Below are 25,353 nucleotides of genomic sequence, written 5' to 3'. Positions count from 1 at the left end.
CAGAAACAGAGAAATATTTTCCTGCTAGTTTGAAATAATATTTTTGTGTTGGCATATATTCATTGTATGTGAAACTGGGTTTCACAGGTCATTTTTATACGACATATATTGTACACTGGGCATATGCCCCTGTTCCCCACCCCATAGCCTCCTTTTTCTCTCCACTTCCCTCCTGCTAGTCCCCTTTTTCTAGCAGTTTTACTTTTATTTGCACTCCATACACACACACACACATACACACACACACACACACACACACACACACACACACACCATTTTATGTATCTCTATAAAACTTAGGATCCACAAATGAGAGAAGACATGGTATTTGTCATTCTGAGATTGACTTAATTTTCTTAATATTAATTAATGAAACTTAATTATCTACAGCTGGATTCAATTTCCTGCAAATAACAAAGCTTCATTTTTCTTTATGGCTGAAAAATTCCATTGTGTATACATATATATCACATTTTCTTTATTCATTCCTCTATTGATGGACATCTAGGTTACTTAGTCATTGTGAACAATTCTGCAATTAACATTGATGTGCAGGTATCTCTGTGATATGTTGACTCAAAGTCCTTTGGGTAAATATCCAGAAGTAATACAGCTACATCCCAGGTTTTAAAAAAATCTTAAAGGGTGATAAATGCCTGTTCATGACTCATAATGGTTTAGGTGAATGAGCTTTCCACCTTTAGACACAAAATGAAATCAACACAAACAGGCACATATACATTTTAGGCACAAGGGTTTAATCATCTGACTAATCTCTACTTTTCCTGTTGAGACAGTTTTTGCTAAGTTGCCCAGGTTGGTCTTGAACTCAAGGCTTGAGTGATCCCACCTCCATAGTTTCTGGGTAGCTGCAACTACAAGCATACCACTATACCAGTTTCCTTCGTTTCTTATTCTATGATTTTATGTTCTTGAGATGTAAAGACTGGCCAGGTGGTGGTGGCACACGCCTTCAATCTCAGCACTGAGGAGGCAGAGGTAGGAGGATTTCTGTGAGTTCAAGCCCAGCCTGGTCTACAAAGTGAGTTCCAAGACAGCCAGAGCTGTTACATAGAGAAACCTTGTCTTGAAAAACAAAACAAAACAAAACAAAACAAAACAAAACAAAACAAACAAATAATGTAAAGACTGGTGTGACTTGGGAAGGTTCAGAAAAGGACTTTCTGAGAGCATAAAATACTTTGTATGTATCCTTTCCTGCCACTCGTTTGTGTCACTCCGGACAGGACAGTGGGCAGGAGTGACAAAGTTCAAACCACAGGGGTTCATAGTGTGAGAGGGCAGGCTGAGGTACAGCTCAGGAGTCCAGCAGATGATCAACATGTGCCAAGACCGCGGGTTCTACCCCAGCCGTTGAACCATGAGAATGAAATTGTGAAAGACCCATTTACCACAGGTGTATGGGCCACTTTTGGATCAACTACAAGGCTCTTCTCTCTTTGCGGCTACTCAAAGACACAGGTAGAAGGAGCGGCCATCATTTCAGAGGGTAAGGGAGAGAAGTGGAATTCTCACAATTACTCTTAGAGTGGCCTCCGGAAGTGGCACGCTACTGCCAATACAATGTACTAGCTACCTAGGCCCACTCAGCCATGACAAGGCCTTGGAAGTACACTCTCCTCACAGGCAAGTGGGACACAGGTAGAGAAAACAGAGTGTACAATTTCATTGTTGCTGTACTTCTCAAATAAATGTGTCTTAAGGTTTTATACCACACCGACATGAATGTTCATAACACTCAAAGAAATAAACTCACCTCAAGCAGGTTGGGGCCTTCTTTGGTTTCAAGTAAATCTTGAGATGTTATAAGAGGCTCGCTTTTTCCACAGCTCTCCTGGCTGATGAGCGTGTCTGCATAGTTGGGTTGTGGAAAGATCAGGTGACTCTTCCTAGAGCCTGCGGTGAGGGAAACTTCCTGGGAATAGGTCTGCAGGAAAGCTTGCACCCCATCCAGACCCACAAAGTGAGAGGCTGGCATGCCAGCCAATCCATTTCCTGAAGCCCGGAGCAGGCGCAGTGAGTGCCAGCGCCGCAGCCTGAGCGCCAGCAGCACGATGACAGAGGCCAGGAAGATGCAGGAGACCACCGCCACCGCCACCACCAGGTAGAGCGTGAGGTCTGAATCTTTGGGATTAGCAGGGGCATGGATGCTTTCCAGGTCCCCCAGGATGTCAGGAATGCTGTCAGCCACTGCTACGGTGAGCGTGACAGTGGCGGAGAGAGGAGGCTGGCCGTGGTCCTGCACAGACACCACCAGGCTCTGCTTGAGCGCATCTCTGTCCAGCAGGGCCCGCGCGGTGCGCACCTCGCCCGTGTGCAGCCCCACCGAGAAGAGTCCTGGTTCGCTGGCCTTGAGCAGACGGTAGGACAGCCAGGCGTTCTGTCCCGAGTCTTTGTCCACCGCCACCACTTTGGTCACGAGGTATCCAGGATCTGCAGAGCGGGGCGCCAACTCAACACCAGTGGAGCCATCTACTGGGAGGGCAGGGTAAAGGATTTCAGGCATGTTGTCATTCTGGTCCAGCACAAACAGACTCAGTGTCGTGTTACTGCTGAGTGGAGGGTTCCCGCTGTCGCTAGCAGTCACCTGCAACTGCAGGTCTCTAAATTGCTCATAATCAAAGGAGCAAAGGGCATACAGGACACCGGTATTGGAGTTGATGGAGATGTAGGATGACAGTGGCACCCCCTGAAGTGTGTCCTCAGCCAACGAGTACGTGATTTGTGCGTTCTTGTCCGTGTCTGGGTCTAGTGCTGTAACGGAGAAGATGGAGGCTCCCCTAGGATTGTTTTCTGGAATATAGGCTGAATAGGAGGCGTGTGTGAAGGTAGGAGGGTTGTCGTTGATGTCTGACACATGCAGAGTGATATGAGTTTCCGTGGACAGCGGTGGGTTTCCCCCATCGGTGGCTCTTAGACTGATATTGTATTGAGACACCTGTTCACGATCCAGAGATTTGGCTGTCACTAAGCGGTAGTATTGGTCTATTGATTTTTCTAGAGTAAAAGGCAGATTTCCTCGGACAAAAACCGTGACGTGCCCATTCTGGCCAGAATCTCGGTCATGCACATTGATAAGAGCGATTTCTCTTCCAGCAGGGGCTTCTTCTGGGACTGAGCCCGTGAGGGAAGTGACTGAAACTTCTGGGGCATTGTCATTCACATCCAGAACCGTGACAAGAATCTTGGCTCTTGAAAAAAGACCTGGTCCATCTTGTGCTTCAATTTTGATTTCATAGAACACAGCATCCTCATAATCGAGACTTTTTAATATTGATATATCTCCGGTCACTGAATTGAGATGGAAAACCTGAGCAATTTTTCCAGGCATTTTATCTAGAATATAGGACACTTGAGCGTTGAATCCCTCATCAGGATCAGTGGCATTCACTGTGATCAGTCGGGTGCCCACTGGCACATTTTCCAGAACACTGACATGGTACTCTGGCTTAGTAAACACGGGCGGGTTGTCGTTTGCATCCAAGACTATCACCTTGATGCACAACTTGCCAGTGTGGACAGGGTCTCCACCATCAGAGGCAATGAGATCAAGCTGATGAACTGCCTTTTTCTCACGATCCAAGGCTCGCTCCAGCACTAGCTCTGGGTACTTGGCGTCATCGGTGACACTGTTTACAGCCAAGGAGAAGTAGTCATTGGGGCTGAGCTTATAGTTCTGCAGAGAGTTCATGCCCACATCTGGGTCAAATGCAGTTTTAAGTGGAAATTGAGTCCCAGGATCTGTTAATTCACCAATTTTTATTTCCAATTCCTCTGTTGGAAAACTAGGTGCATTATCATTAATATCGCTGATTTCGACTTCTACCTCAAATATTTTAAGCTTATCCTCCACAAGGATGTTAAAGCTCACGAGGCAGGGCGCGCTCTGGGCGCACAGCTCCTCCCGGTCTATCCTCCCCGCGGTGACCAAGCTGCCACTTCGCGGGTTCAGAGAGAAAAGCTGCGACCTACCTCTGGAGACGATGCGGACCCCGCGCTCCGCCAGCTCGCGGGGCTCCAGCCCCAGGTCCTTGGAGATGTTGCCCACGAAGGAGCCTTTGTCCAGCTCCTCTGGCACCGAGTAGCGGATCTGCCTGTAGCCAGCCGCACACAGCGTCCCCAGGAGCGCGCACAGCAAAGCCAGGGCCCCGGCAGTTCCTGGTCCCAGGCGGATCATTTCCTTTCTTGTTTTTTTTTTTTCCCTCTAAATTCTCACGATGGGTCCCAGTCTTACACCCTCAAGGAGTTAAATCTTTCATGGACTTAATTCACACACCACAGAGCTGGCTGACGATGTGGTGAGCTTGGTAGCAGCTTCTCTCTTCTCAGACTATTCTTGGCGTTTCTTTGCAGCAGGGAAATGGTGGGCTGCGCTTCAGCGGCGCCTTTTCTTCTTGTATGGTCAACAGCGACACCCAGAGGCCTAATCGTTCACTGCACACTCCCAGGTAAACCCAAGTTACCCTTTGTTCTGAACTTCTTCAGTCCTTTTCATTGGAGGCAAGACTAGCACTGATTTCACATAACTGAACTGATATTTGTTAAAGGGTGTGGCTTCAAATTATCTTTCTTTTGGATGCCTCACTCTAACCTTAACTCCACCAATAATTGCTTCAAGTGTGATTACCGTCTCCCAAAGGTTCAGTTTAATACCTACGCAGAAACATCAGCCCTACTTACAGATTATAATTCTTGAAGTTGGTATGTGATACCCTGACATATTAGTTTTAATAATTTTCACTTAACTGATCCAGCAAACACATGATTTGGGTGTCAGACTTTTTTTTTTTTTTTTTTTTTTTTTTTTTTTTTTTTTTTTTTTTTTTTAGATTTAATGTGTAATATATAGACACAACCAGTTCTGTCACAGAGTTTACGAGGGTGGAAAACCGCTTGGGACTTATCATACAATGAAATAACTACCACACCGAGAGAGGCTGAGGAGGATGGGAAGGTCTCCAACCTGGCTGTGGAGTTTAGCGAAGGCCTTATTGAGAAGCATGAGATGAGTGGGCCAGGGGAAAGGCTTGGGTGTGAGGGAAATTATAGACCTCAGGCTACTGAAGACATTCACCTTGCCCAAGTGCAGAGGTCTGGTGGTGCACGCCTTTAATCCTGGTACTTGAGAGGCAGAGGAGGGTGGATCTCTGTGAGTTTGAGGGCAGCCTGGGCTACAGAGTGAGTTACAGGCCAGCTAGGGTTACACAGTAAGGTCTTGTCTCAAAACAAAACAAATAGAAATGAAATTTTAAAATGTCATTTCAATCATGATGCACTGCATATATGTCCATAAGGTATTTATTCTTAGGAGTTACTACCTCTTTAAAAGGAACTCTGTTTTTAATTTTTTTCTGTTCATACTTTATTATATACTTAAAAGTAAAGATATCATGACATACTGTTCCAAAGTGAATTTGGATTTTATCTCATAGAGACTTATGCTGTACTAACAAACACATGGAATACACTGCCCCCAATTTTCTATCAGACACACTTAGATGTAAGAAGGACCCCAAACACCATAGCAGATGTGAAATTACCCAGTTTCAATTAGTACTCAATATTTCCAAATAAAAACAAACTGATTCTTACTATTAGCACACCCATTGTTATTATTATTATTATTATTTTCGAGACAGGGTTTCTCTGTGTAGCTTTGCGCCTCTCCTGGAACTCACTTGGTAGCCCAGGCTGGCCTCGAACTCACAGAGATCCGCCTGGCTCTGCCTCCCGAGTGCTGGGATTAAAGGCGTGCGCCACCACCGCCCGGCACACCCATTGTTATTAAGTATATGATCAACACACTAATACCAACACAGGAGGAATGGAGAAGGAAATTTTTGAATGGGAACATTTTTGGCATTTGATGAATAGGAAACTTGGAGAAAACAGCAATGGTATGATACTATGGCCTTTGAATCCCTTCTATCTTTTCTGTGAGCAAAGTATACCGAGGATAAGAATTATTTTTCAAGATCAAAAAGTCAATATGATTTCCAGATATGAGAAAAATGAAGTTTCGGTGAAGAGAAACCTGCTTTCTGTTCCTTTACCTATTTGTCATCGAGAGCACAATAAGCTCCAAAGGAGCACGGAGCTACCTCCAGAGACTGTTGTTTGCAGCTAAGCAGAGACACCATGGCATACGGAAACTCCATAAGGAACCTAGGGATGGAGGCCAGACTCATTGGCAAAGCATGTGCAAAATGAGGCCTTGGTTTCAATATACAGCACTTACACACAAAAACACGTGGGCTCGAGATGTAGGTCGGTGTGATTGTGCCTACCTATGGTATGCAAGGCCATGAGCTTGGTTCCTAGCACTGAAAAATGTATGCTTCTGTAATTTTTTTTGTTTTTGAGACAGGGTCTCCTTTTGTAGCCTTGGCTGTCCCGGAGCTTGCTATGTAGACAAGGCTGACTTAGATCTCACGGAAATCTGTCTGTCTCTGCCTCCCAAGCACAGTGGATAGAGGTGTGTGCCACCATGCCTAGATAAAATTTCTTCATTAAAACAGGTATGAGTATGCAAATTAAGGAAAACGGGCAACTTCTCCAAAAATGTGAAGGAGAAATATTAAGATCAAGTGAGAAAGAATCAACCAAGATGTTTTATGATTCACACACAGATCCAAATATAAGCAGACCTTACATTTTAAAGAAGAGTCTTCAATTAATATAAAATCCCATGTACGCATTGCATATAGCCCACACACATTATATAATACATACATTGTCATGTTGGGAATCCACCTCAAGGCCCAGTGCATACTAGGCAGGTACAGTACTGCTGATCAGCAGCCCTAACGTTTGTTTTTAAAAAGAATCATTGATTTACATGTACATGAAATGGTTGTCCCACAGATGGAAAAGTTAAGAAACCAGCCCAGTTTCGAACAGTATTCTTTTGATGATCTAAATGTTACCATTAACTACTCATCCATGATTTTTGTTCATTCCATAATGATTTTAACTTCCCTTATAGCCCGTGAGCACTAAAAACTACCTAGGAATAGTTCACCTGGATTCACTTACACTTAAATATATCTTCAAGGAAACACGGGAATAAAATGCACATATTAAACACCCGGGGCAACTAAATAAATAGGCAAATTTAGCAAAACAATGTGAGTATATTGCAAAACAATTACCTGAGGACTTTCTTCTCTTTTATCATCAAGTAGAGACTGAGGTGCTGAAAGGAAATCAGCTTTTTCACAGCTCTCCTGGCTGATCAGAGTATCTGCATAGTTTGGTTGAGGGAAGATGATGTGGCTTTTCCCCGAGTCTGCAGTGAGTGAGACTTCATGGGAATAGGTCTGCAGGAAAGCGCGTACCCCATCCACGCCCACAAAGTGTGAGGCAGGGATGCCCCCTAATCCATCTCTTGAAGCCTGAAGCATTCGGGACATATGCCAGCGCCGCAGCCTGAGCGCCAGCAGCGCAATGACAAAGGCCAGAAAGACACAGGAGACCACAGCCACCGCCACCACCAGGTAGAGTGTGAGTTCGGAATCATCAGAGTTGGCAGGGGTCCTGATGCTGCCCAGGTCAGCCAGGACCTCAGGGATGTTGTCAGCTATTGCTATGGTGAGTGTGACAGTGGCGGAGAGAGGAGGCTGGCCGTGGTCCTGCACAGACACCACCAGGCTCTGCTTGAGTGCATCTCTGTCCAGCAGGGCCCGGGCAGTGCGCACCTCGCCCGTGTGTAGTCCCACCGAGAAGAGCCCTGGCTCGCTGGCCTTGAGCAGACGGTAGGACAACCAGGCGTTCTGTCCTGAGTCTTTGTCTACTGCCACCACTTTGGTTACCAGATAGCCAGGCTCTGCAGATCGGGGTGCTAGTTCCACACCAGTGGACCCGTCTGTAGGGAGGGCAGGATAAAGGATCTCAGGCATGTTGTCATTCTGGTCCAGCAAGAACAGGCTCAAGGACACATTGCTACTCAGTGGAGGGTTCCCGCTGTCCACTGCTGTCACCCACAGCTGCAAGTCTTGGAACTGCTCATAGTCAAAGGAGCGGAGAGCATAGAGGACACCAGTGTCTGAGTTGATGGAGATGTAGGAGGACAGGGGTGCCCCTTGGAAGGAATCTTCAGCTAAAGAGTAGGTCACATGGGCATTGTCATTACTGTCAGGGTCATAGGCCAGCACTGAGAAGATGGAGGTGCCCCTGGGGTTGTTTTCAGAAATGTAGGCGGAGTAGGACCCCCGGGAAAAGGAGGGCGGGTTGTCATTGATATCTGCCACCTGCAGTAGAAGGTGGGCATCTGTGGACAGAGATGGGTTCCCTCCATCTTTAGCGCTTAGAGTGATGTTGTAAAAGGAGAACTGTTCCCTGTCAAGGGCGCTGGTTGTAACCAGTCGGTAGTAATTGTCCACCGACCGTTCTAACTTGAAAGGAATCCTCTCAGGAAGTGAACACGTGACAACGGCATTCTGCCCAGAGTCCCTGTCGTGCACATTGAAAAGTGCTATTACCGTTCCCGGAGGAGAGTCTTCAGGAACAGAAGCAGTGGCGGATGTCATGTAAAATTCCGGAGCGTTGTCATTGACATCTAGAACGGTGACAACAACCTTCGTCCTGGTCAGAAGGCCTGGGCCATCCTGAGCTTCGATATCGATTTCATGGAATTTAGCTTTCTCATAATCCAGACTTTTTGTGATTGTTATATCTCCAGATGTTGACTTTAGCTCAAATACATCTGCAGTTTCTCCAGGGGCTTGCTCCTGAAAATAAGTCACTTGAGCGTTGTATCCCTCATCAGGGTCAGTGGCTGTCACTGTGAGTATCCGGGTACCTACAGGCATATTCTCAGGAACGCTCACACGGTATTCGGGCTGTGTAAAAACAGGAGCGTTGTCGTTCACGTCCAGGACCTTCACGCGGATACGGCAGGTGCCGGATCGCACTGGATTGCCCCCGTCCAAGGCAACAAGAACAAGATGGTGAACTGCCTCTTCCTCGCGGTCCAAGGCACGCTCCAGCACCAGCTCTGGGTACTTGTTTCCATCGGCCCCAGTTCGCACATCCAGAGAGAAGTGGTCATTTGAGTTGAGTTCATACTTCTGGAGGGTGTTCTCGCCCACATCCGCATCATGTGCACTCTTAAGAGGAATCCTGAATCCTGGTGTAGTCGTTTCACTGATTTTTAGTTCCGGCTCCTCTACTCCAAAGCGAGGTGCATTGTCATTAACATCTGTTACCTCCACCTCTACGGAATAAATAGTCAATTTATCTTCCAGTAGGAGGTTAAAATTCATCAGACAGGGCGCGCTCTGGGCGCAAAGCTCTTCCCGGTCTATCCTGCCTGCGGTGACCAAGCTGCCGCTTCGCGGGTTCAGAGCAAAGAGCTGCGACCTACCTCTGGAGACGATGCGGATCCCTCGTTCTGCCAGAGCCTGTGGCTCCAGCCCCAAGTCCTTGGCGATGCTGCCCACGAAGGAGCCCTTGTCGATCTCCTCTGGCACGGAGTAGCGGATCTGTCCAGCTCTGGCCTCCCACAGGGCGGCCCAAAGGGCGCACAGCAGGACCAGCATTCTGCACCGGGGCAGCTTCTGCAGCGTCGCCATTGCCCTTCTGCAGGCGAGTTTCCTCTGAACCAGCTTCCAGCACCGTGAGGGAGTCCAGTCCTTATCTCCCAGGGTCTGGGACGACCAGTATGCACCGGTTCCAGGTCACCGAGGAGAGAGAACTAACGGGCAGCTGGGTTGAATTTTCTTGCATCCCCTCCGACCGGAAGCTGCGGACAAACCGCCAGCCCTTTGTGTTGTGCCAGCCCTTCAGTGGGATTGGTTGGCTGCCTTTTACTCCTTAGGTGGTCAACAGCGACGCTCAGAGGCCTAGCAGGTTTCTGCACTCGCGCAGGCAAAACCCATTCCATGCTCGCCTGTGGCTTTTAAGTTGGTCTCAAGAATGACTTTTACGCTAAGATCTAGTGTTATTTACAGTAGAAGGATTTAAAGGGAGGGGCGTTTTCAGAACTAATAATGGTGTAAATACATGTAACCTGAGGGCGGCTTCTGTGAAAGTATTGTAGAACGTTTAAGGCTTAAACCGAGTGCTGCTGGCCTTGTCACGTCCTACTATCTCCCTCCTTTTTCTTACCTAGGCTCAGACAAAAAGATCAACATTCAAACACTGGCTACGTTTTCTCATAAGGTAAGTTTGTGAATTCTGTGCTCAGTTGCTTAGCATTCAACTCCAATAGTTGGTATTTAAATTGTTGATCATCAGACACTAAACAGCACGTGCTCCTGACACAAGGTTTGATGGAATCTTAGTTGGAAACCAGTCCTCAGAAACTTTTTAGGGTGGCGAAGATGTGGGAAAGTGAAGAGGATATTATTAAAGAGTATCGATGCTGAATTTTGTGAAAAGCACTGAGCCCTGGGGACATGCAGAAGAAGGGGACCCAACTTACGTTTGAGAGTCAAAAATGACCTTTCCTGAATGCTACTTTGTTTGAACCCTGACCGGTAGAATGGATCAAGAAAGAGGCTGGAGTAGCATTGCAGAAACTCAGAACCAGTGCTTGGAGCTGGAAGACAGCCAGGAACACCATGGAAATTGAAGGTGGTTGGAGTGACCAAAGCTTGGGCAGACAGGGTACTTTACATTAAGAATCTGTCATTCAATGTTGTTTGAGATTGTTAAGCACTCTTTCCCTTTCTGTATTTATTGTTGCCCGGATGAGGCCATGGATGTCTTCTTACTCCTGTTTGGCTTATATATGCAAACATATTTATATGTAAAGCATTTATTTTAAAGTACACTTTGAAATATTTCAAGTATATAGACCACTACAGAAAGAAATAAACCAAATTCTGTGTACATACCAGCAGGCTTTATTTAATTTTAACATCTTAAATTTAATTTTAACATATTTAAATGAGATCAGTGTTTAGACCTTTTCTTTTGAATAATTTTGGAATTACAGAATAGTTGCAAAAAATAGTACAAACAAATCTCATATATAGCAGTCCCTTGGTAGCTGAGGGGGCTTGGTTCTGTATCTGAGGATACTGGAGTCTCTGGTGTAAAATGATGTAGGATCCACAAATCATCTGTGTACATCCTTCTGGGTAATTTGTCATCTCACAATTATACATACCAAGATAACATAAATAGATGATGTACATGTTTAGGAACTATGTTAAGTTTTCCAAATACTTTCAATTTGTGATGTAGATGTAGGTTCATGCTGTTGGGCTTCTACACTTTACATACAAAGTTCACTGTATTCTCTGTCCACATTATCCCCAAATGTTAACATTTTATTTTCATGCCCCCCCATTGATTCCATGTAAATTGTATACATGATGTCCCTTTACTTTTTTTTTTTTTGGATTGATTCCTTTATTACCAAACTATAAAATCAACTTGGCATTGATGCAGTTTCATTGTCTAGCCTATAGCTCTTACCAATAATTTGCCAGTTGCTACAATGTCTTTTTATAGCAAAATAAAATATTTTTCAGGCCCTGGATTCAGCCCAGGATCTTACGTTGTACCTCACAAAGTTTCTGCAGTGGGTAGAATTTGAGCAGTTCACCAGGCTTTACATTTCATGACTCTGGACTTGAAGATCTGGCCAGTTCTACTGTAAAGCATTCTCCCCTGGTGTGTGAGATCCTGCCTCCTTAGGTTCAGATCTTGCAGTTTTGGTGGAAAGACACAGGAATGACATTATCCCCTTCTCAGTGCATTTTCTTTGTCCCAGTACTGTTTTTGTTAACTTTAATCACTGGTAACATTCTAGAAATTTTCTAGTTATTTGTAGTTTTCTCTATTATACATTTGCTGTTTATTGATTAATAATTAACTTGTACAATCCTTTTTTTTCTTTCCTTCCATCTTCTAGTCTTCCTTTCTTGATTTGTCGTATCTTATGGCTTCTTTAAGTAGTAAGGGTTTTTTTTTTTTTAAATTAATGAATATGAGACTTCCAACTTTTTCAAGATTGTTTTGTCTGTTTGGAGAGGGTCCCTTGAGATTCCATATGAATTTTATGGTGGGATTTTTCATTTCTCCCCCAAATCCCATTATTAGAGTTTTGATATGGATTTCAATGAATATGTAGATTGTTTTAAATGGTTCTGTACATTTATATTTATTTTATTTTACATTTTTAACTGTTATTATGTGTGTAGGGGGAAAGCCTGTGGAGGCCGGAAGAGGGCATCAGCTCTGCTGAAGTTGGAGCCACAGGCAGTTGAGAACCTCTTGAGACTCTCCGTTTGTTTGATTTATGCTTTCTTTGGGAATTATGTTAAAAATCAGGTATTATTTTCAAAGCTGTGTTTTTAGGTGATGGGAGTTCATAATTTCCTACCCGTTTGACAACGCTTTCTTTTTCATAATCATGACCAAGTCATTTCTGAAATGAATTTCTTAAACACTACATCGAGTCTTGTTGCCTTGAATACGACTTTGCTTTTGTATTATGCTCTACAACAACCGCTTTCTTTTGTGCATGTGTGCACACGAATCCTTAACTTCAATATTTCAGTATGAATTTAAGAATCTACCTTGTCAGCAGAATATAGATTAAAAAAACCCAACCAATTCATTCATCTGTCTTTAAATTATAAGACCTATGAAAATGCAGAGCTGAAATAATTTATTAGTTGAGAGCGTAATTTGGTACCTAAGAAGAAAATGAAAATCCAGAAGACATAAAGCAAGACTGAAATTCCCTTAAAATCCACCAGAGAAGAAAGAGACTACTTTAAAAACGACAACTGGATGACAGAAAATGTCTCGTTTGTAATACTCACAAGTTCTAGGAAGACAATGTATTTTGAAATTTAGGCTTATACATTTAAGTAGAAGATTGTTTTTTTTTTAAAAAATGTTCTCACCTACTCTACTTCCTTATTGTTTTTCTCTCCTGAGTCCTCCCTTGACACAGGGTCTCAGGTAGCCCAGAATAGCTTCAAACTGGATATGTAGCTAAGGCTGGCCCCTCTTGCCTCAGCTTCTTAAGTACTGGGATAATAAGCACGTGCTACTGTGCCTTACCTTCTATTGGTTCTGAAATTATTTATTACGGTGGTGGCTCATATTTGCAATCCCAGCACTCAGAAAACTCAGACAAGAAAATGACAAGTTAGAGGTCAGCCTAGGCAAGCCTCAGTCCAACTGATGAGTATAGTGAGAGCATGTTCAAAAATATTGCTCAGGTTCCAGGCAATAACCAGGTCTTTAAAAGTGCTTCAAAGCTGTGTGGCAGTGTTAATCTGGATAACACAGCTCAACGAGCAGACTTACTGTTTACCGTATGTTCATCTCCTGTGGTCTTCAGCTAGCAACGAAGTGTAAGCATAGCAACTGGCAGGGAAGATTTCATGCAAGTCCTGGCTTTTAACTAACTAATGGTTTTCATTGCTTATATTGGAGTCAATCAATAAGGCAACCCCAGACCACTTACCTAGAATGAAGTAGTTTTGTCTGTATCACACTGCTGGCCTTCAAGCTGTTTAAAAAGCTTCAGACTGACTCATCACTTCCTGGTTTATTTCTTGTCCAATTAGATATTTATATTTTACTTGTACTTTATTATTCTAATGCTTTCCTGTTTTATGTATCTGTCCAATTTAATAGAGCAGAGTAGGTCTAACAAGACATGAATTTACCCTCCCACAATACATTTCCTTTTTTTGAGACAGGGCCTCACTATGTAACCCTTGTTGGCCTGTAACTCACTATGTAGACCAGGCTGGCCTTGAACTCAGAGAGATCTGCCTACTTGTCTCTTGAGTGCTGAGATTAAAGGCATGTGCCACCACACTAGACTCCCACAATACACTTTTTTTTTGAGACAGGGTTTCTCTGTGTAGCTTTGCGCCTTTCCTACAATACACTTCTTATGAATCATCAATACACACTAATGCGGAATATGTCTTGATTTTGTAATTTTCACCACAAATATGTGTGTGTGTGTGTGTGTGTGTGTGTGTGTGTGTGTGTGTGTAGGGAAGCTTTGTTGAAAGACAAAATTTCTGTCCATTACCCTCCATTTCATAAGTTACTTAAAGATATATTTTAAAACATACATAAAATATCTCTTAATGAGAGATTATAGAACTAAGATGTTTAGCAACAAAATCACAACCTGTATAGATTATTATCATTTTATATTAACACAAGTAAAATTATGATTTTTGATGATTTTCATCACTATCACTTCTGGATAAGTGGATAATCAACTCAGACAATGAAATGATTAGCCAGACATAAGTGAGAAATAGAAGACAAATTTGTTTCTGATGCAGTTCTCTTTCCCAAAGGAGACAGGCCTTACCACATACTCTTTATCCTCACCACTCACAATATGACTAAGGGCTCCTTCCCATGGTAGGAAGTTCCACTTCCCACCCTTTTCTGAGACAGAGTACTGGGATTTTAGGCATGTTCCCCGCCCCTGTATTCCAATAGAAATCTAAAAGGGTAGGCCACCTGTGTTGTGGCTACATGCCCGAGATCCCAGCACTCCAGTAGTCTGAGGCAGGAGGATTATAAATTTAAAATCATGCTGGGCTACAAAGTGAGTTCAAGGCCAGCTCAGGTATCTTATCAAGACCTTGTCTCAGCTGGGTGGTGGTGGTACACGCCTTTAATTCCAGCACTCAGGAGGCAGAGGCAGGTGGATCTTTGTGAGTTCGAGGCCAGCCTGGTCTACAGAGTGAGATCCAGAAAGGCACAAAGCTACACAGAGAAACCCTGTGTTGAAAAACCAAAAAAAAAAAAAAAAAAAAAAGGACCTTGTCTCAAAATGGTAGCACTCACCCAGCATGCATAAGCCCTAGGTTTAATCTTCAGTGGCATGAAACAAAAATAAACACACCCAACCACTACTGGGGTATAATGGAATATACTGTTTATAGAAAACAGTGCAAGCAACTATGTACAGACATGAATTACTTCCATCAATATAGCTTATAAGGTCATTACAAATTTACCTGAGAAAATATTTCCTCTTTATCTTCAAGCAGAGACTGGGGTGCCGAGAGAAATTCCCTTTTCTCACAGCTCTCTTGGCTGATGAGCGTGTCTGCGTAGTTGGGCTGCGGGAAGATCAGGTGGCTCTTTCGAGAGTCAGCGGTGAGTGAGATCTCGTGGGAATAGGTCCGTAGAAAGGCGTGTACCCCGTCAACACCTATGAAGTTGGAGGCAGGAATGTCCGTCAGTCCGTTTGCTGCAGTCTGGAGCAAGCGTGAGGAGTACCAGTGTCGCAGCTTGAGCATCAAGAGCACGATGACAAAGGCTAGGAAGATGCAGGAGACCACGGCCACCGCCACCACCAGGTAGAGCGTGAGGTCTGAATCCTGGGGATCGGCAGCCGTCCCGGTGCTGCCCAGGTCAGCCAGGAGTTCAGGAATGCTGTCAGCTACTGCTATGGTGAATGTGACCGTGGCGGACAGAGGAGGCAGGCCGTGGTCCTGCACAGTCACCACCAGGCTCTGCTTCAGAGCATCTCTGTCCAGCAGGGCTCGGGCAGTGCGTACCTCGCCCGTGTGCAGCCCCACGGAGAAGAGCCCTGGTTCGCTGGCCTTGAGCAGACGGTAGGACAGCCAGGCGTTCTGTCCCGAGTCTCTGTCCACCGCCACCACCTTCGTCACCAGGTAACCGGGCTCGGCAGATCGAGGTGCTAGTTCCACACCAGTGGACCCATCTTTGGGGAGGACAGGGTACAGGATTTCCGGGGCATTATCATTTTGATCTATCATGAACAGACTCAGAGACACATTGCTGGTGAGCGGTGGGTTCCCGCTGTCACGCGCCATCACTTTTAGCTGCAAATCTCGAAACTGCTCATAGTCAAAGGACTGCAATGCATAGACGACTCCAGTGTCGGAGTTGATGGAGAAGTAAGAAGACAAAGGCGCTCCCTGAATAGTGTCTTCCACCAGGGAGTAAGTCACGAGTGCGTTCTCGTTGTGGTCAGCATCCTGGGCCTTCACTGAGAAGATGGAAGCCCCTCTGGGGTTATTTTCAGAGATGTAAACAGAGTAGGAGTCCTGTTCAAAAACTGGAGGGTTGTCGTTGATATCTGTCACTACCAGTGAGATGTGAGCTTGGGTAGAAAGGGGCGGAGTGCCCTGATCTGTTGCTGTTATCGTGATGTTGTGCCCGGAGCTTTGTTCTCTGTCCAGTGTTCTTTCTGTTACCAAGCGGTAATAATTGTCGACTAACTTTTCCAGTTTAAAGGGTAGGTTTCCAGGAATGGAACATGTGGTGTGACCATTGTCACCAGTGTCTTGGTCGTGCACGCTGATAAGAGCAATTATGGTCCCAGGAGGAAAGTTTTCTGGCACTTCGGTAGTGACAGAGGTGATTCCAACTTCTGGGGCATTATCATTAACATCCAAAACAGTGACCAGCACCTTAGCTCTAGCCATGAGTCCAGCACCATCCTGAGCTTGAATTTCCATTGGATAAACTTTGTATTCTTCAAAATCCAATGGTTCTTTACTTGTTATTTCTCCTGTGTAAGAATCCAACTGAAATTTCCGGGCCACACTGTGGTCTACGTTGTGAAAGGAGTATGTTACTTTGCCATTAGCTCCCTCATCCGGGTCAGTAGCATTCACCTTGAGCAGCCGAGTGCCTAATGGGACGTTCTCGGGGACACTCACGTGGTACTCTGCCTGAGTAAATGATGGTGGGTTGTCGTTCACATCTACCACTTGAACACGAATTTGCAGAGTTCCCGAGTGTACTGGGTTACCCCCATCAGAGGCAGTGAGGACAAGGTAGTGGATAGCATCTTTTTCTCTGTCTAGAGGGCTCTGCAGTACCATCTCTGGCTGGTGTGGTCCTTCAGGTCCCTGTTGCACATCCAGGATGAAGTGAGGGTTGGCGCTTAGCTGGTAGCTCTGAAGTGAGTTTATACCCACATCAAGGTCTTGTCCAAGAGGCAGAGGGATCCTGGTACCTGGAGTCGTTATTTCACTCATTTTTAATTCCAGCTCTTCTAACTGGAATTGAGGGGTGTTGTCATTAATGTCAATTATCTCTACTTCGATAGGGAAAAGCTTCATTTCATCCTCCACAAGGATGTTAAAGCTGACGAGACAGGGCGTGCTCTGGGCGCACAGCTCCTCCCGGTCTATCCTCCCCGCGGTGACCAAGCTGCCGCTCCGCGGGTTCAGGGAGAAAAGCTGCGACCTACCTCTGGAGACGATGCGGATCCCGCGCTCCGCCAGCTCGCGGAGCTCCAGCCCCAGGTCCTTGGCGATGCTGCCCACGAAGGAGCCTTTGTCGGTTTCTTCTGGCACAGAGTAGCGGATGTTTCTAGCCCCAGCTTCCAACAGTAGCTCCAGAGAAAGGCACAGCAGCATCAGCCGGCTCCAGCCGGTTAGCCTCTCTGGAATCGCCATTGCTCTCTGGCTTCCCACTTCTCTCTCAATCTGTTATCACGGGTATTGTTTTTCTGTTTTTCCAGGGTCTTCTTTACCTCAGTATTTAAAATAATTATAGCAGAGAGATATCCAGAAATACGCTGGGCAGTCTCAGGCAGACATTTTCAGTGTGGCATGATGGAGAGACCAAGAGTCACACGTTTACGTTTTTTTTTTTTTTTTTTTTTTTTTTTTAATTGGGCGGGTAGTATAGAGCATGTATCCCTCAGGTTGGTGAACAGCGGCGCCCAGAGTCCTATCAAGTTACTGCACTTCTTTAAAATGTAATCAGGTATCTTTCCTTAAGTCCTGGTTTACTGTCAGGGAAAGAGTTAATTTTTTTTTTTTTTACAACAGTATGTATGTATGCACGACGCATGTGCATATGTATGCTTGTATGTATTATATATAAAGAAGAAACAGTGTTCATTTCCTTATAGACATGCTGTTAAATTGCATTGTGCCGGAGAACCCGGTGGTCCGAATTATCTGCTTTCCCTGTGTGCTATTAAAGAAATAAATGAACTCTCAAACCACAAAGAGAAAATCAGCCTTCCATTTATTCTGTTGTATAGTTTGACCATTTAATAATTTTTCAGGCCACAAAAAGAAGTTTGGAGGACCAAAAAACATTAAAGGAGGAGAAATCAACTTTCAGACTTCAAGGTAGAACTTGAATCTGAATCAGAATCTGGACCACTCCACTTTCCTTCCATTTTGGTTTGAATAGTTTCAGAACCCTGGGATTTTTGAAGACTGCATTAAAACATATCCTTATTCCCCTTCTTTTCTGAAGCAGCTATGTTAAAAAAAGATTTAAAATTCCCCCAAAGGTAATATATTTTGAACAGAATAAAATTGGGGTCTTGGAATCTCACTAAAATATCACATGAATATGTAATTTAGACTTCAAATTCAAAAGACAGAGAAGTTGTGATATTATTCTTCACAGATGAAAGAAGCCACGTCTCTATTTTTAGGGAGGCTGTAGGGATAACAGTTGTCCTACAATCATACATTATATTCTCCAAGACAAGGTGGCCTTCTTACACAGCAGTATCTTTTAACTAGGATGACGAGGATGTCACTTTCCTTTTACACATGGTTTGGAGATGGTCTGGCAGCTGCAGTGGGGAGGCCACATGGGCTCATTTCAGGCTGGCTAGTGCGCCTCTGCAGCAGCCATGGAGCTCAACATCTGGTCCTTTCACATGAAGAGAAAAATGGAACATCAGTGGTATGGCCAGGGTCAAAGTAGGCAAAGATATGTTATCCACCAAGTTGGCAGAAATGGAGAGCAGCTCCTGAGAAGTGCCTTCTAAGAACAGTAAGACATCCTTCTTTGCTACCAGATCCTGGCAGAAGGGAGTTCTTGGAAAGTTCAGAGCTCTTTAGAGCTTGGAGTAGAGCTGGAATATTTACAATGGCGAACAAGGCTGAAGATGCAGTCAACAAACTGACAAACGAGATGAGTGAATTGGATCTTAGTTTGAAGAAAAGCAGGAACAATTTGAGGATATGGAGGAGTAACTTCTCAACTTCATGCTAGTTCTGAGACTTGGTTTGTTACAGAAAAGAACTTCCAGCTAGCACTCTTCCTTCTGCTAAACGTGCTGTGGTGGTAGATTCTTCTCAGAACTAGTCTGCTTTATCCTGAGCGTCGTCTCAGCTTTCAGATCAGGTGCAGCAAGGGCAGGCTTTGGCTGACGTTCATACATTCTGAACTACTCAGTGATTACATTCAGTGGAAGATGTGCTTGTTGGCTAAATGAAATGCTGGCAGATATGGGAAGTTGCTTATTACTCTGTTCAAACATGAAATGGGAAACTGGTGGTTGATAGCAAACCAATTTAAACACAACCACCTGAAAGGGAAATGGAGGAGTGAGAGGTGGAAGCACGATTTTGAACAGATTCCAGAACAATCAGAAGAGAGGTGTGAAGATCCGAGAAGGGACAATCGAAAACGCTGTTACCACCAAGTACTTGGAATCATTAGTTCGCCCACCGCAGTGGCTGAGAGGATAGCGGAGTCACTCCTTCCAAAGGCAGCGGTGCAGCCTAACGGTAAGACTATTCCTCGGAAGTCACTGCTTTTGTTCCGGTTATGATGAAGTCCACAGTAAATCATTTAAAACCACATGAATAAACCAGCATACACTGTACAAATTACACGTGTACATATATACACATATTTCCTGTCATTTTATCACGTTCTAAGCCCTGACCCACATATCACAGTAGCATGACACTCCGTGATGCTCTGCTGAAATACTTACAATATGACAAGAAGTGCATTCCAAGGTCAGAACATTTACAGTTTTTGTTTGTTTTGTAGTGATTAGCCCTATTAAAAAAGGAAATTATCAGTGCATTGATTAATGTTCACTTATACACTCCTGTACAGGAATTATGGCTTTGGTATTACAGCAATAAAATGGTATTTTCTGTGAAGCATTAGCATAAATTATTTGGATATATAAATATATTAGGGATCTTTTCATTATGGAGAAGTATTTTCTTGTAAATATATGTTAATTTTATGATTTCTTAGGTATTGTACGTCATAAAGGCTGAGTGGATGGAAGTGTAGCTCAGTTGTTAGAATGCTTGCCTGGCATGCTTGAAGCCCTGGGTTCAATGCACAGCAATGCAGAAATCCAGGAGTGGTGTGCATGCTTGGAATCCTAGCGGGAAGTTAGTGTCGAGAGGATAAGAAGTCTGAAGTCATCCTTGGCTTACACAGTGGGTTTGAGGTCAGCCTGGGATATAGGAGATTGTTTCAGATAAAAAAACAAAATAAAGAAAAGGAAAAAAGCTGAATTCTTACATTAATAAATGACTAAATGAAACTTATAAATTTTCTTGTGCAATCATCATAACTTAAACAAATTTACTTGTTGGTTGTTTTCAGTAAAGAAAAATAATTGTCTTTGCTTAAAGGATAAGTCCCATAGATTTTGTTGATCTTCCATTGTGATCTTTCAATCTAAGACTTTGCAAATATTTAATGTATCCCTTGATAAAGAAGGTTTCTAACTACAATGTCTCAAGTTAGAGTAATGTATTTGTCCTTCTGAGAGGAATATGGCATTGGCACTCTAGAGTTTGGCATTTCAGGAACAATTGAGACAGATGCTGGCAGCCAACTAGATAATGATAGCCATGGAAGATTCAGAAAACAAGGAAATAAAGGAAGGACTTAACAGCCAAATGAATCGTCCGTGGAGGGACAATTTCTGTTCTTACACAACTAAATACACAGCTTCTCAGAATCTCAAAGACAAGTATACGGACCTCAAGAGTAGTAATTGAGTGACGCAGTACATCTCCTTCATTATCACAAGGAAGGAACTCTTTAATACAAAATAAGACTCTTCAGAAATGGTAGTATATGCAAACTTCTTCCAAAAGGAATTGTGAATTAAAGAGGCAAAATAAAGCACACATAAAAATAAGCAGTAAGAGCGGGTGGTGGTGGTGCATGGCTTTAATCCCAGCACTCGGGAGGTAGAGGCTGGTGAATCTTTGTGAGTTCGAGGCCAGCTTGGTCTACAGAGAGAGTTCCAGGACAGCCAGAGTCTTGAAAAACAAACAAACAAACAAACAAACAAACAAACAAAATCAGTAAACTTGTAGGGCTTCCCACCCCCACCAACAAAAGACAAGCAGCAGCAACTTATAAAAGGCTGTCTGTACTAAATGAAAATATTCAGACTCGAATGTATATATTTGACTCCAATATAAAATTTAAGGCTTCATTGTTGGCACTACAGGCAATGTCCATGTGAAAGATGTTTCTGGAACTAATCTGAAGAAACTAAGATTTTATGATAGGTGAAACCATGCACAGACTGTATTAAGAGGTGATGTCCCTAGTGTTGGAGCTAGAACAATATTACAGGCCCAGGATGACAGCTAGAATCCCTTTGAGGAGGCAGAGAACAAAAACTAAGGCAAGGCTTCCAAGACTGAACCTCCATCTGCCCGACAGTGCTATGCTGGGTACACTGGTCTGGCAGCAACTCCCGAACACTCATGGTAGGGACCAGGTACAGTGTAGTGACTGCCTACCACATAGGCCCTGGTAGGTTCTGTCTCTGAGTCAGGGAGCAGTGTTGTTACACACTTAGGTGTATGAGCCCCTACGCTGAAGAAGCTAACCACGTTAGCTGTCTGAAATATAGGATAAGAGGGTTGGCTCTTGTGCTTCAAGCTGGCGCCCACTTTTGTCAGAAAGTAGACAGGCTCCATAGTGCGCGCTGCAGTGCCTTACCTAGTTGAAGCTCTCGGCAAAGCCTCCTCCTTGTATTTCTGTGACAGTCACCCACCATCACAGGGAGGCTAGGATGGCACTGAGCCAGCCAAACCCTGGTTATCACGCTGAGGATCGATTTAAAGGCAGTCTCCCAGATTACTACACAACTCTCGATGACATTTCTTGGTGCCAGGTCAGGAAGAAACAGGAATTATGAAGGACTCCAAGCTCTGCTCAGAAGTCTCAAGTATTCAGTGGAGGCTTGGGTGAGTGTTCCCAGTCCCTTGGCACAAGGCACAACGGTACATATCTGTAATCCAGCATTCAGGAGGCAGAGACAGACGGATTATAAATTCAAGGCCAGCCTGTGCTACACAGCAGGACCACGTCTCGAAGAAAAATGAGGGATCAGGATATGGCTCAGTATGTAACACTTGCCTAGACTAGAAAAGGCCCCAAGTTCAAACCTCAGCACCACAAAAAGAAAAGGGAAGAAAAGAAAACAATGGCTTGTCTGGGAAGAAGAACCACTTTGATTTCTTTTTTGTTTTGACAGCATTTCACTTTGTAGTCCAGGCTGACCTTAAATTCTCTGTCTTCTTGCTCTGCCCCCTGGATGCTGAGGTGACAGGTATGCACCATCACTGGGGGCAAGCCAAGCATTTTTGTGGGTGAAAATGCTTGAGTAATGCTTGTGCTGAAAAAAAGGGCTGGCTTGTCCCTGTGAAGGCACTGAGGGCAAGATTTGGAGTCTGCTCCCATTTAGGATTCTATCTGTCGCTAGGTGACAATTATATTGCAATTCTTGGAGGGGAACTGTCAGTTCCTTCTGCAACCAGTTTGGTTATTAATAGCAGTTCTTACCTGCGGATGCCTGGTTGACGACTCTGTCGTTCTTGACCTCCACTTCCACTGGAACTTTGAAAATGGGTCTTTAGACTACCAACAATCTTCTATCCCATGCGGTTTCTGCCTTTTTTTTTTTTTTTAAATCAAAATCAGGCATTGCTGTAATCTGGGGCCAGTAGATCTAGTGTGTATGAATTGTGAGATTGTGTAGAAATAACAGGAGAACTCTACCTCAAGGATGTCAGTGAGGATCACCTGGAATGCGATGTAGGCGAGGACGGGCTCTTCTGCAAGATGGCTCAGCCGCACAGCTGTGTTTCATCGTCCAAGGCCTGACAGCGTCTCTAAGGCTTCATTTTGTCTAGCGCTGTCCTGCCCGGTGAATTTCACTGAGGCGTGGCAGTCCTGCTCCTCTGGTCTAGGGTTTCTTTAGTAGTGGTTCCCAATATTTACTGCTGTAGTGCTCTCCATTTCTGGAGTCAGACGAGACGGTTACCCAAAGTTATGTGACACCTCTGTAGAGCTATTCTCAGAGTCCGAATTTTTAAACGCTGTTATTAAGATGCTCTCCAGAATTTCCAGAACGGTCTGTGCCGTTGTCATTTAAGCCCAGGATGATTCTGCCTATGTGATTTTCGGTAGGTTTAATCTTCAAATTCGAGCGGCTTACATAACTTCGTTGGTGGATCTGCTGCATCGATCCGGTCATTCTCATGTTGGTCTCTGCTGTCTTGGCTAGATGGAGTAGTTCTCAGCACTCACCCTCGGATTCTCCACATTTAAACACTCAGCCTTCTCTCCGAATCACGCAGCGCAGTTGGTTCTTAGTTCTCGGAGCAGAACAAAGACAGCAGGAAGGGAGGCGGCGCTTCCTGCGCTCTGCGCGCCTGCCCCGTGGGCGACTTCCTATCCACGCAGCTGTCGAGACGTGCGTTCACTCGCTGTAGTTGCTCTCAGCTTCCCAGGAAGGAAAAGGCAACGCCTCACTCGGAGTCATTCAATATCCTGATGATGATGACCAGAATATTGCAATCAGAGAGCAGGAGAAAGGGCGACGAAAATCAAGAGGTTCAAACAGAGCGCGGGGAGGCCGTGCATTTTTTCGGATGTGTTTGCGAAAGCCCGCGGGGATGACTGGGTCAGAATGGCCACTGACTGGACGACAGCGGCACCCAGAGGTTCAGCGTGGTACCTATCGCAAATTGCTTCTGAAATTCCTCAGAAGAAGCCACTTTGCTTCATTTTCCGGACTTGTTTTAGAATATCAGCTACGTTAATGTGAAGTGTATAAATTGTAGTTTTTGGCAAAATATTAATAAAATTGTCTTTTCACAAAATTTAAGCGAAGTAATCTAATCTATTACAGTTGGACTTAAGAACCCTCATTCAATTTTTCCTCGATTTTTTTTTCCCCCGGTGCTGAGGATCAAGGCCAGGACCTTGCGCTTGGCTAGGCAAGCGGTGTACATACCGCCCTTGGCAATCGTTTTTGAAGATGATACACTGATGAAATATTTTTCTTTGAAAATAAAAGGGGTGGGGGGTGGAGGCACTTGCCAGGCATGGCGGGGCACAGCTGTAATCCCAACACTCAGGAGGTAGGAAACCAACCACAAGTTAGAAATTAGCCCGGTCTACACAGGGAGTTCTAAGCTAGCCAGGGTGACATAAAGAGGCATTATCTTAACAAAAAAAAAGTTCTCTTTACTAGAGAAATCATCCACTGTTAAAAGATATATCACAAAATGTAATTTCTAGAGTTGGGGAGATAGCTCAGTGTATAAAACAGCCTGCCAGGCAAACACGAGGACCTTAGTCTAAATATGTAGCAGCCATGTAAAAAGCTGACGGCCACACTAGCTCCTGTAACCTCAGTACTGTGCCGGGTGGAGATAGGAGATAACGGGAGGAGGGGGGCTTGCTGCCTGACAGCGTAGCCCCAGTTTCTGTGACAGATCCTCACTCAGGGTGTAACAGGGAGAGCAATAGGATAGATAGGCCACAACTTCCTCTGGCCTCCATGTATGTGCACCGGCAGGTGAAGGTCTGCAGTCTCTCTCTCTCTCTCTCTCTCTCTCTCTCTCTCTCTCTCTCTCTCTCTCTCTCTCACACACACACACACACACACACACACACACACACACAAATAAAATAATAAAATTCTTACTGTAAATTCAAATACAAAATTTTCAGTATAAAATATTAAAAACACAAAAATTAAAATAACCTAGAATTTCATTAACTTAAAATTTTGCCTTTGATGTCTATTCCAATGCTTCCAATATACATACACTTTTAAAATTCCCCAAATAATCTAAGCTCTCATGAGTATTATTAGTTACTCATACCCCTTTTTAAAAATATATAGTTTGGATGTCAACTATCAATATACCCTGTTGCGGGGTATCCACCAGAAAAGACTGCTTGGACATGGGTTTAAGTCATAGAAAGTCTTTGCTAGCTGGCCAGCCACTACAATGGGTGTTTGGGAATCCCAGTGTATCCCCCAAGACTTTCTCAGGGTGAGTTTTTAAGCACAAAAACCACATTCTGGGTTGACATACTTCAGTTAAGAAGAACAGTTAACCCGAAGTGGAACTACAGAAGCCAAAAAGCAAGGTTAAGTACATTTGGAGACTCTCTCAGAACTATGGATGTTGGTGGATTAGGTCTTTGTTTTCATTTTGGCAGGTTGTACTGCCTATGTGCTGAGTTTTATGGCCTGAATGGTACTCCCATCATGGAGTCAGTTGTGCTAAGGTCTGGTCATCTACTAAGGTCTAAGGCTCTGTTACATACCCAAAGGGAAGACGAACCCAT

General features: G+C 44.3%; 3 protein-coding genes across 3 annotated transcripts; all 3 read right to left on the bottom strand.

Annotated features, from left to right (window-relative positions):
* Positions 1-1,629: 1,629 nt before the first annotated feature.
* On the bottom strand, positions 1,630-4,680 carry LOC131895662 (protocadherin gamma-A3-like). Its single transcript, XM_059246138.1, has one exon. It carries the CDS (start codon positions 4,196-4,198, stop codon positions 1,760-1,762), a length of 2,439 nt encoding a protein of 812 aa, XP_059102121.1. The 5' UTR covers positions 4,199-4,680; the 3' UTR covers positions 1,630-1,759.
* Positions 4,681-7,085: 2,405 nt separating this feature from the next.
* On the bottom strand, positions 7,086-9,731 carry LOC131895660 (protocadherin gamma-A2-like). Its single transcript, XM_059246137.1, has one exon. The coding sequence runs from the start codon at positions 9,591-9,593 to the stop codon at positions 7,101-7,103; it is 2,493 nt and encodes an 830-aa protein (XP_059102120.1). The 5' UTR covers positions 9,594-9,731; the 3' UTR covers positions 7,086-7,100.
* A 5,154-nt stretch (positions 9,732-14,885) lies between these two features.
* LOC131895846 (protocadherin gamma-A1-like) lies at positions 14,886-17,750 on the bottom strand. Its single transcript, XM_059246392.1, has one exon. The coding sequence runs from the start codon at positions 17,403-17,405 to the stop codon at positions 14,973-14,975; it is 2,433 nt and encodes an 810-aa protein (XP_059102375.1). The 5' UTR covers positions 17,406-17,750; the 3' UTR covers positions 14,886-14,972.
* Between the last annotated feature and the right edge of the window lie 7,603 nt (positions 17,751-25,353).

This window comes from Peromyscus eremicus, chromosome 19 (genome assembly GCF_949786415.1).
Source record: "Peromyscus eremicus chromosome 19, PerEre_H2_v1, whole genome shotgun sequence".
Lineage (NCBI taxonomy): Eukaryota > Metazoa > Chordata > Mammalia > Rodentia > Cricetidae > Peromyscus > Peromyscus eremicus.
The sequence above is the reverse complement of the archived record's forward strand: the minus strand, read 5'-3'. Positions and strand labels throughout refer to the sequence as shown.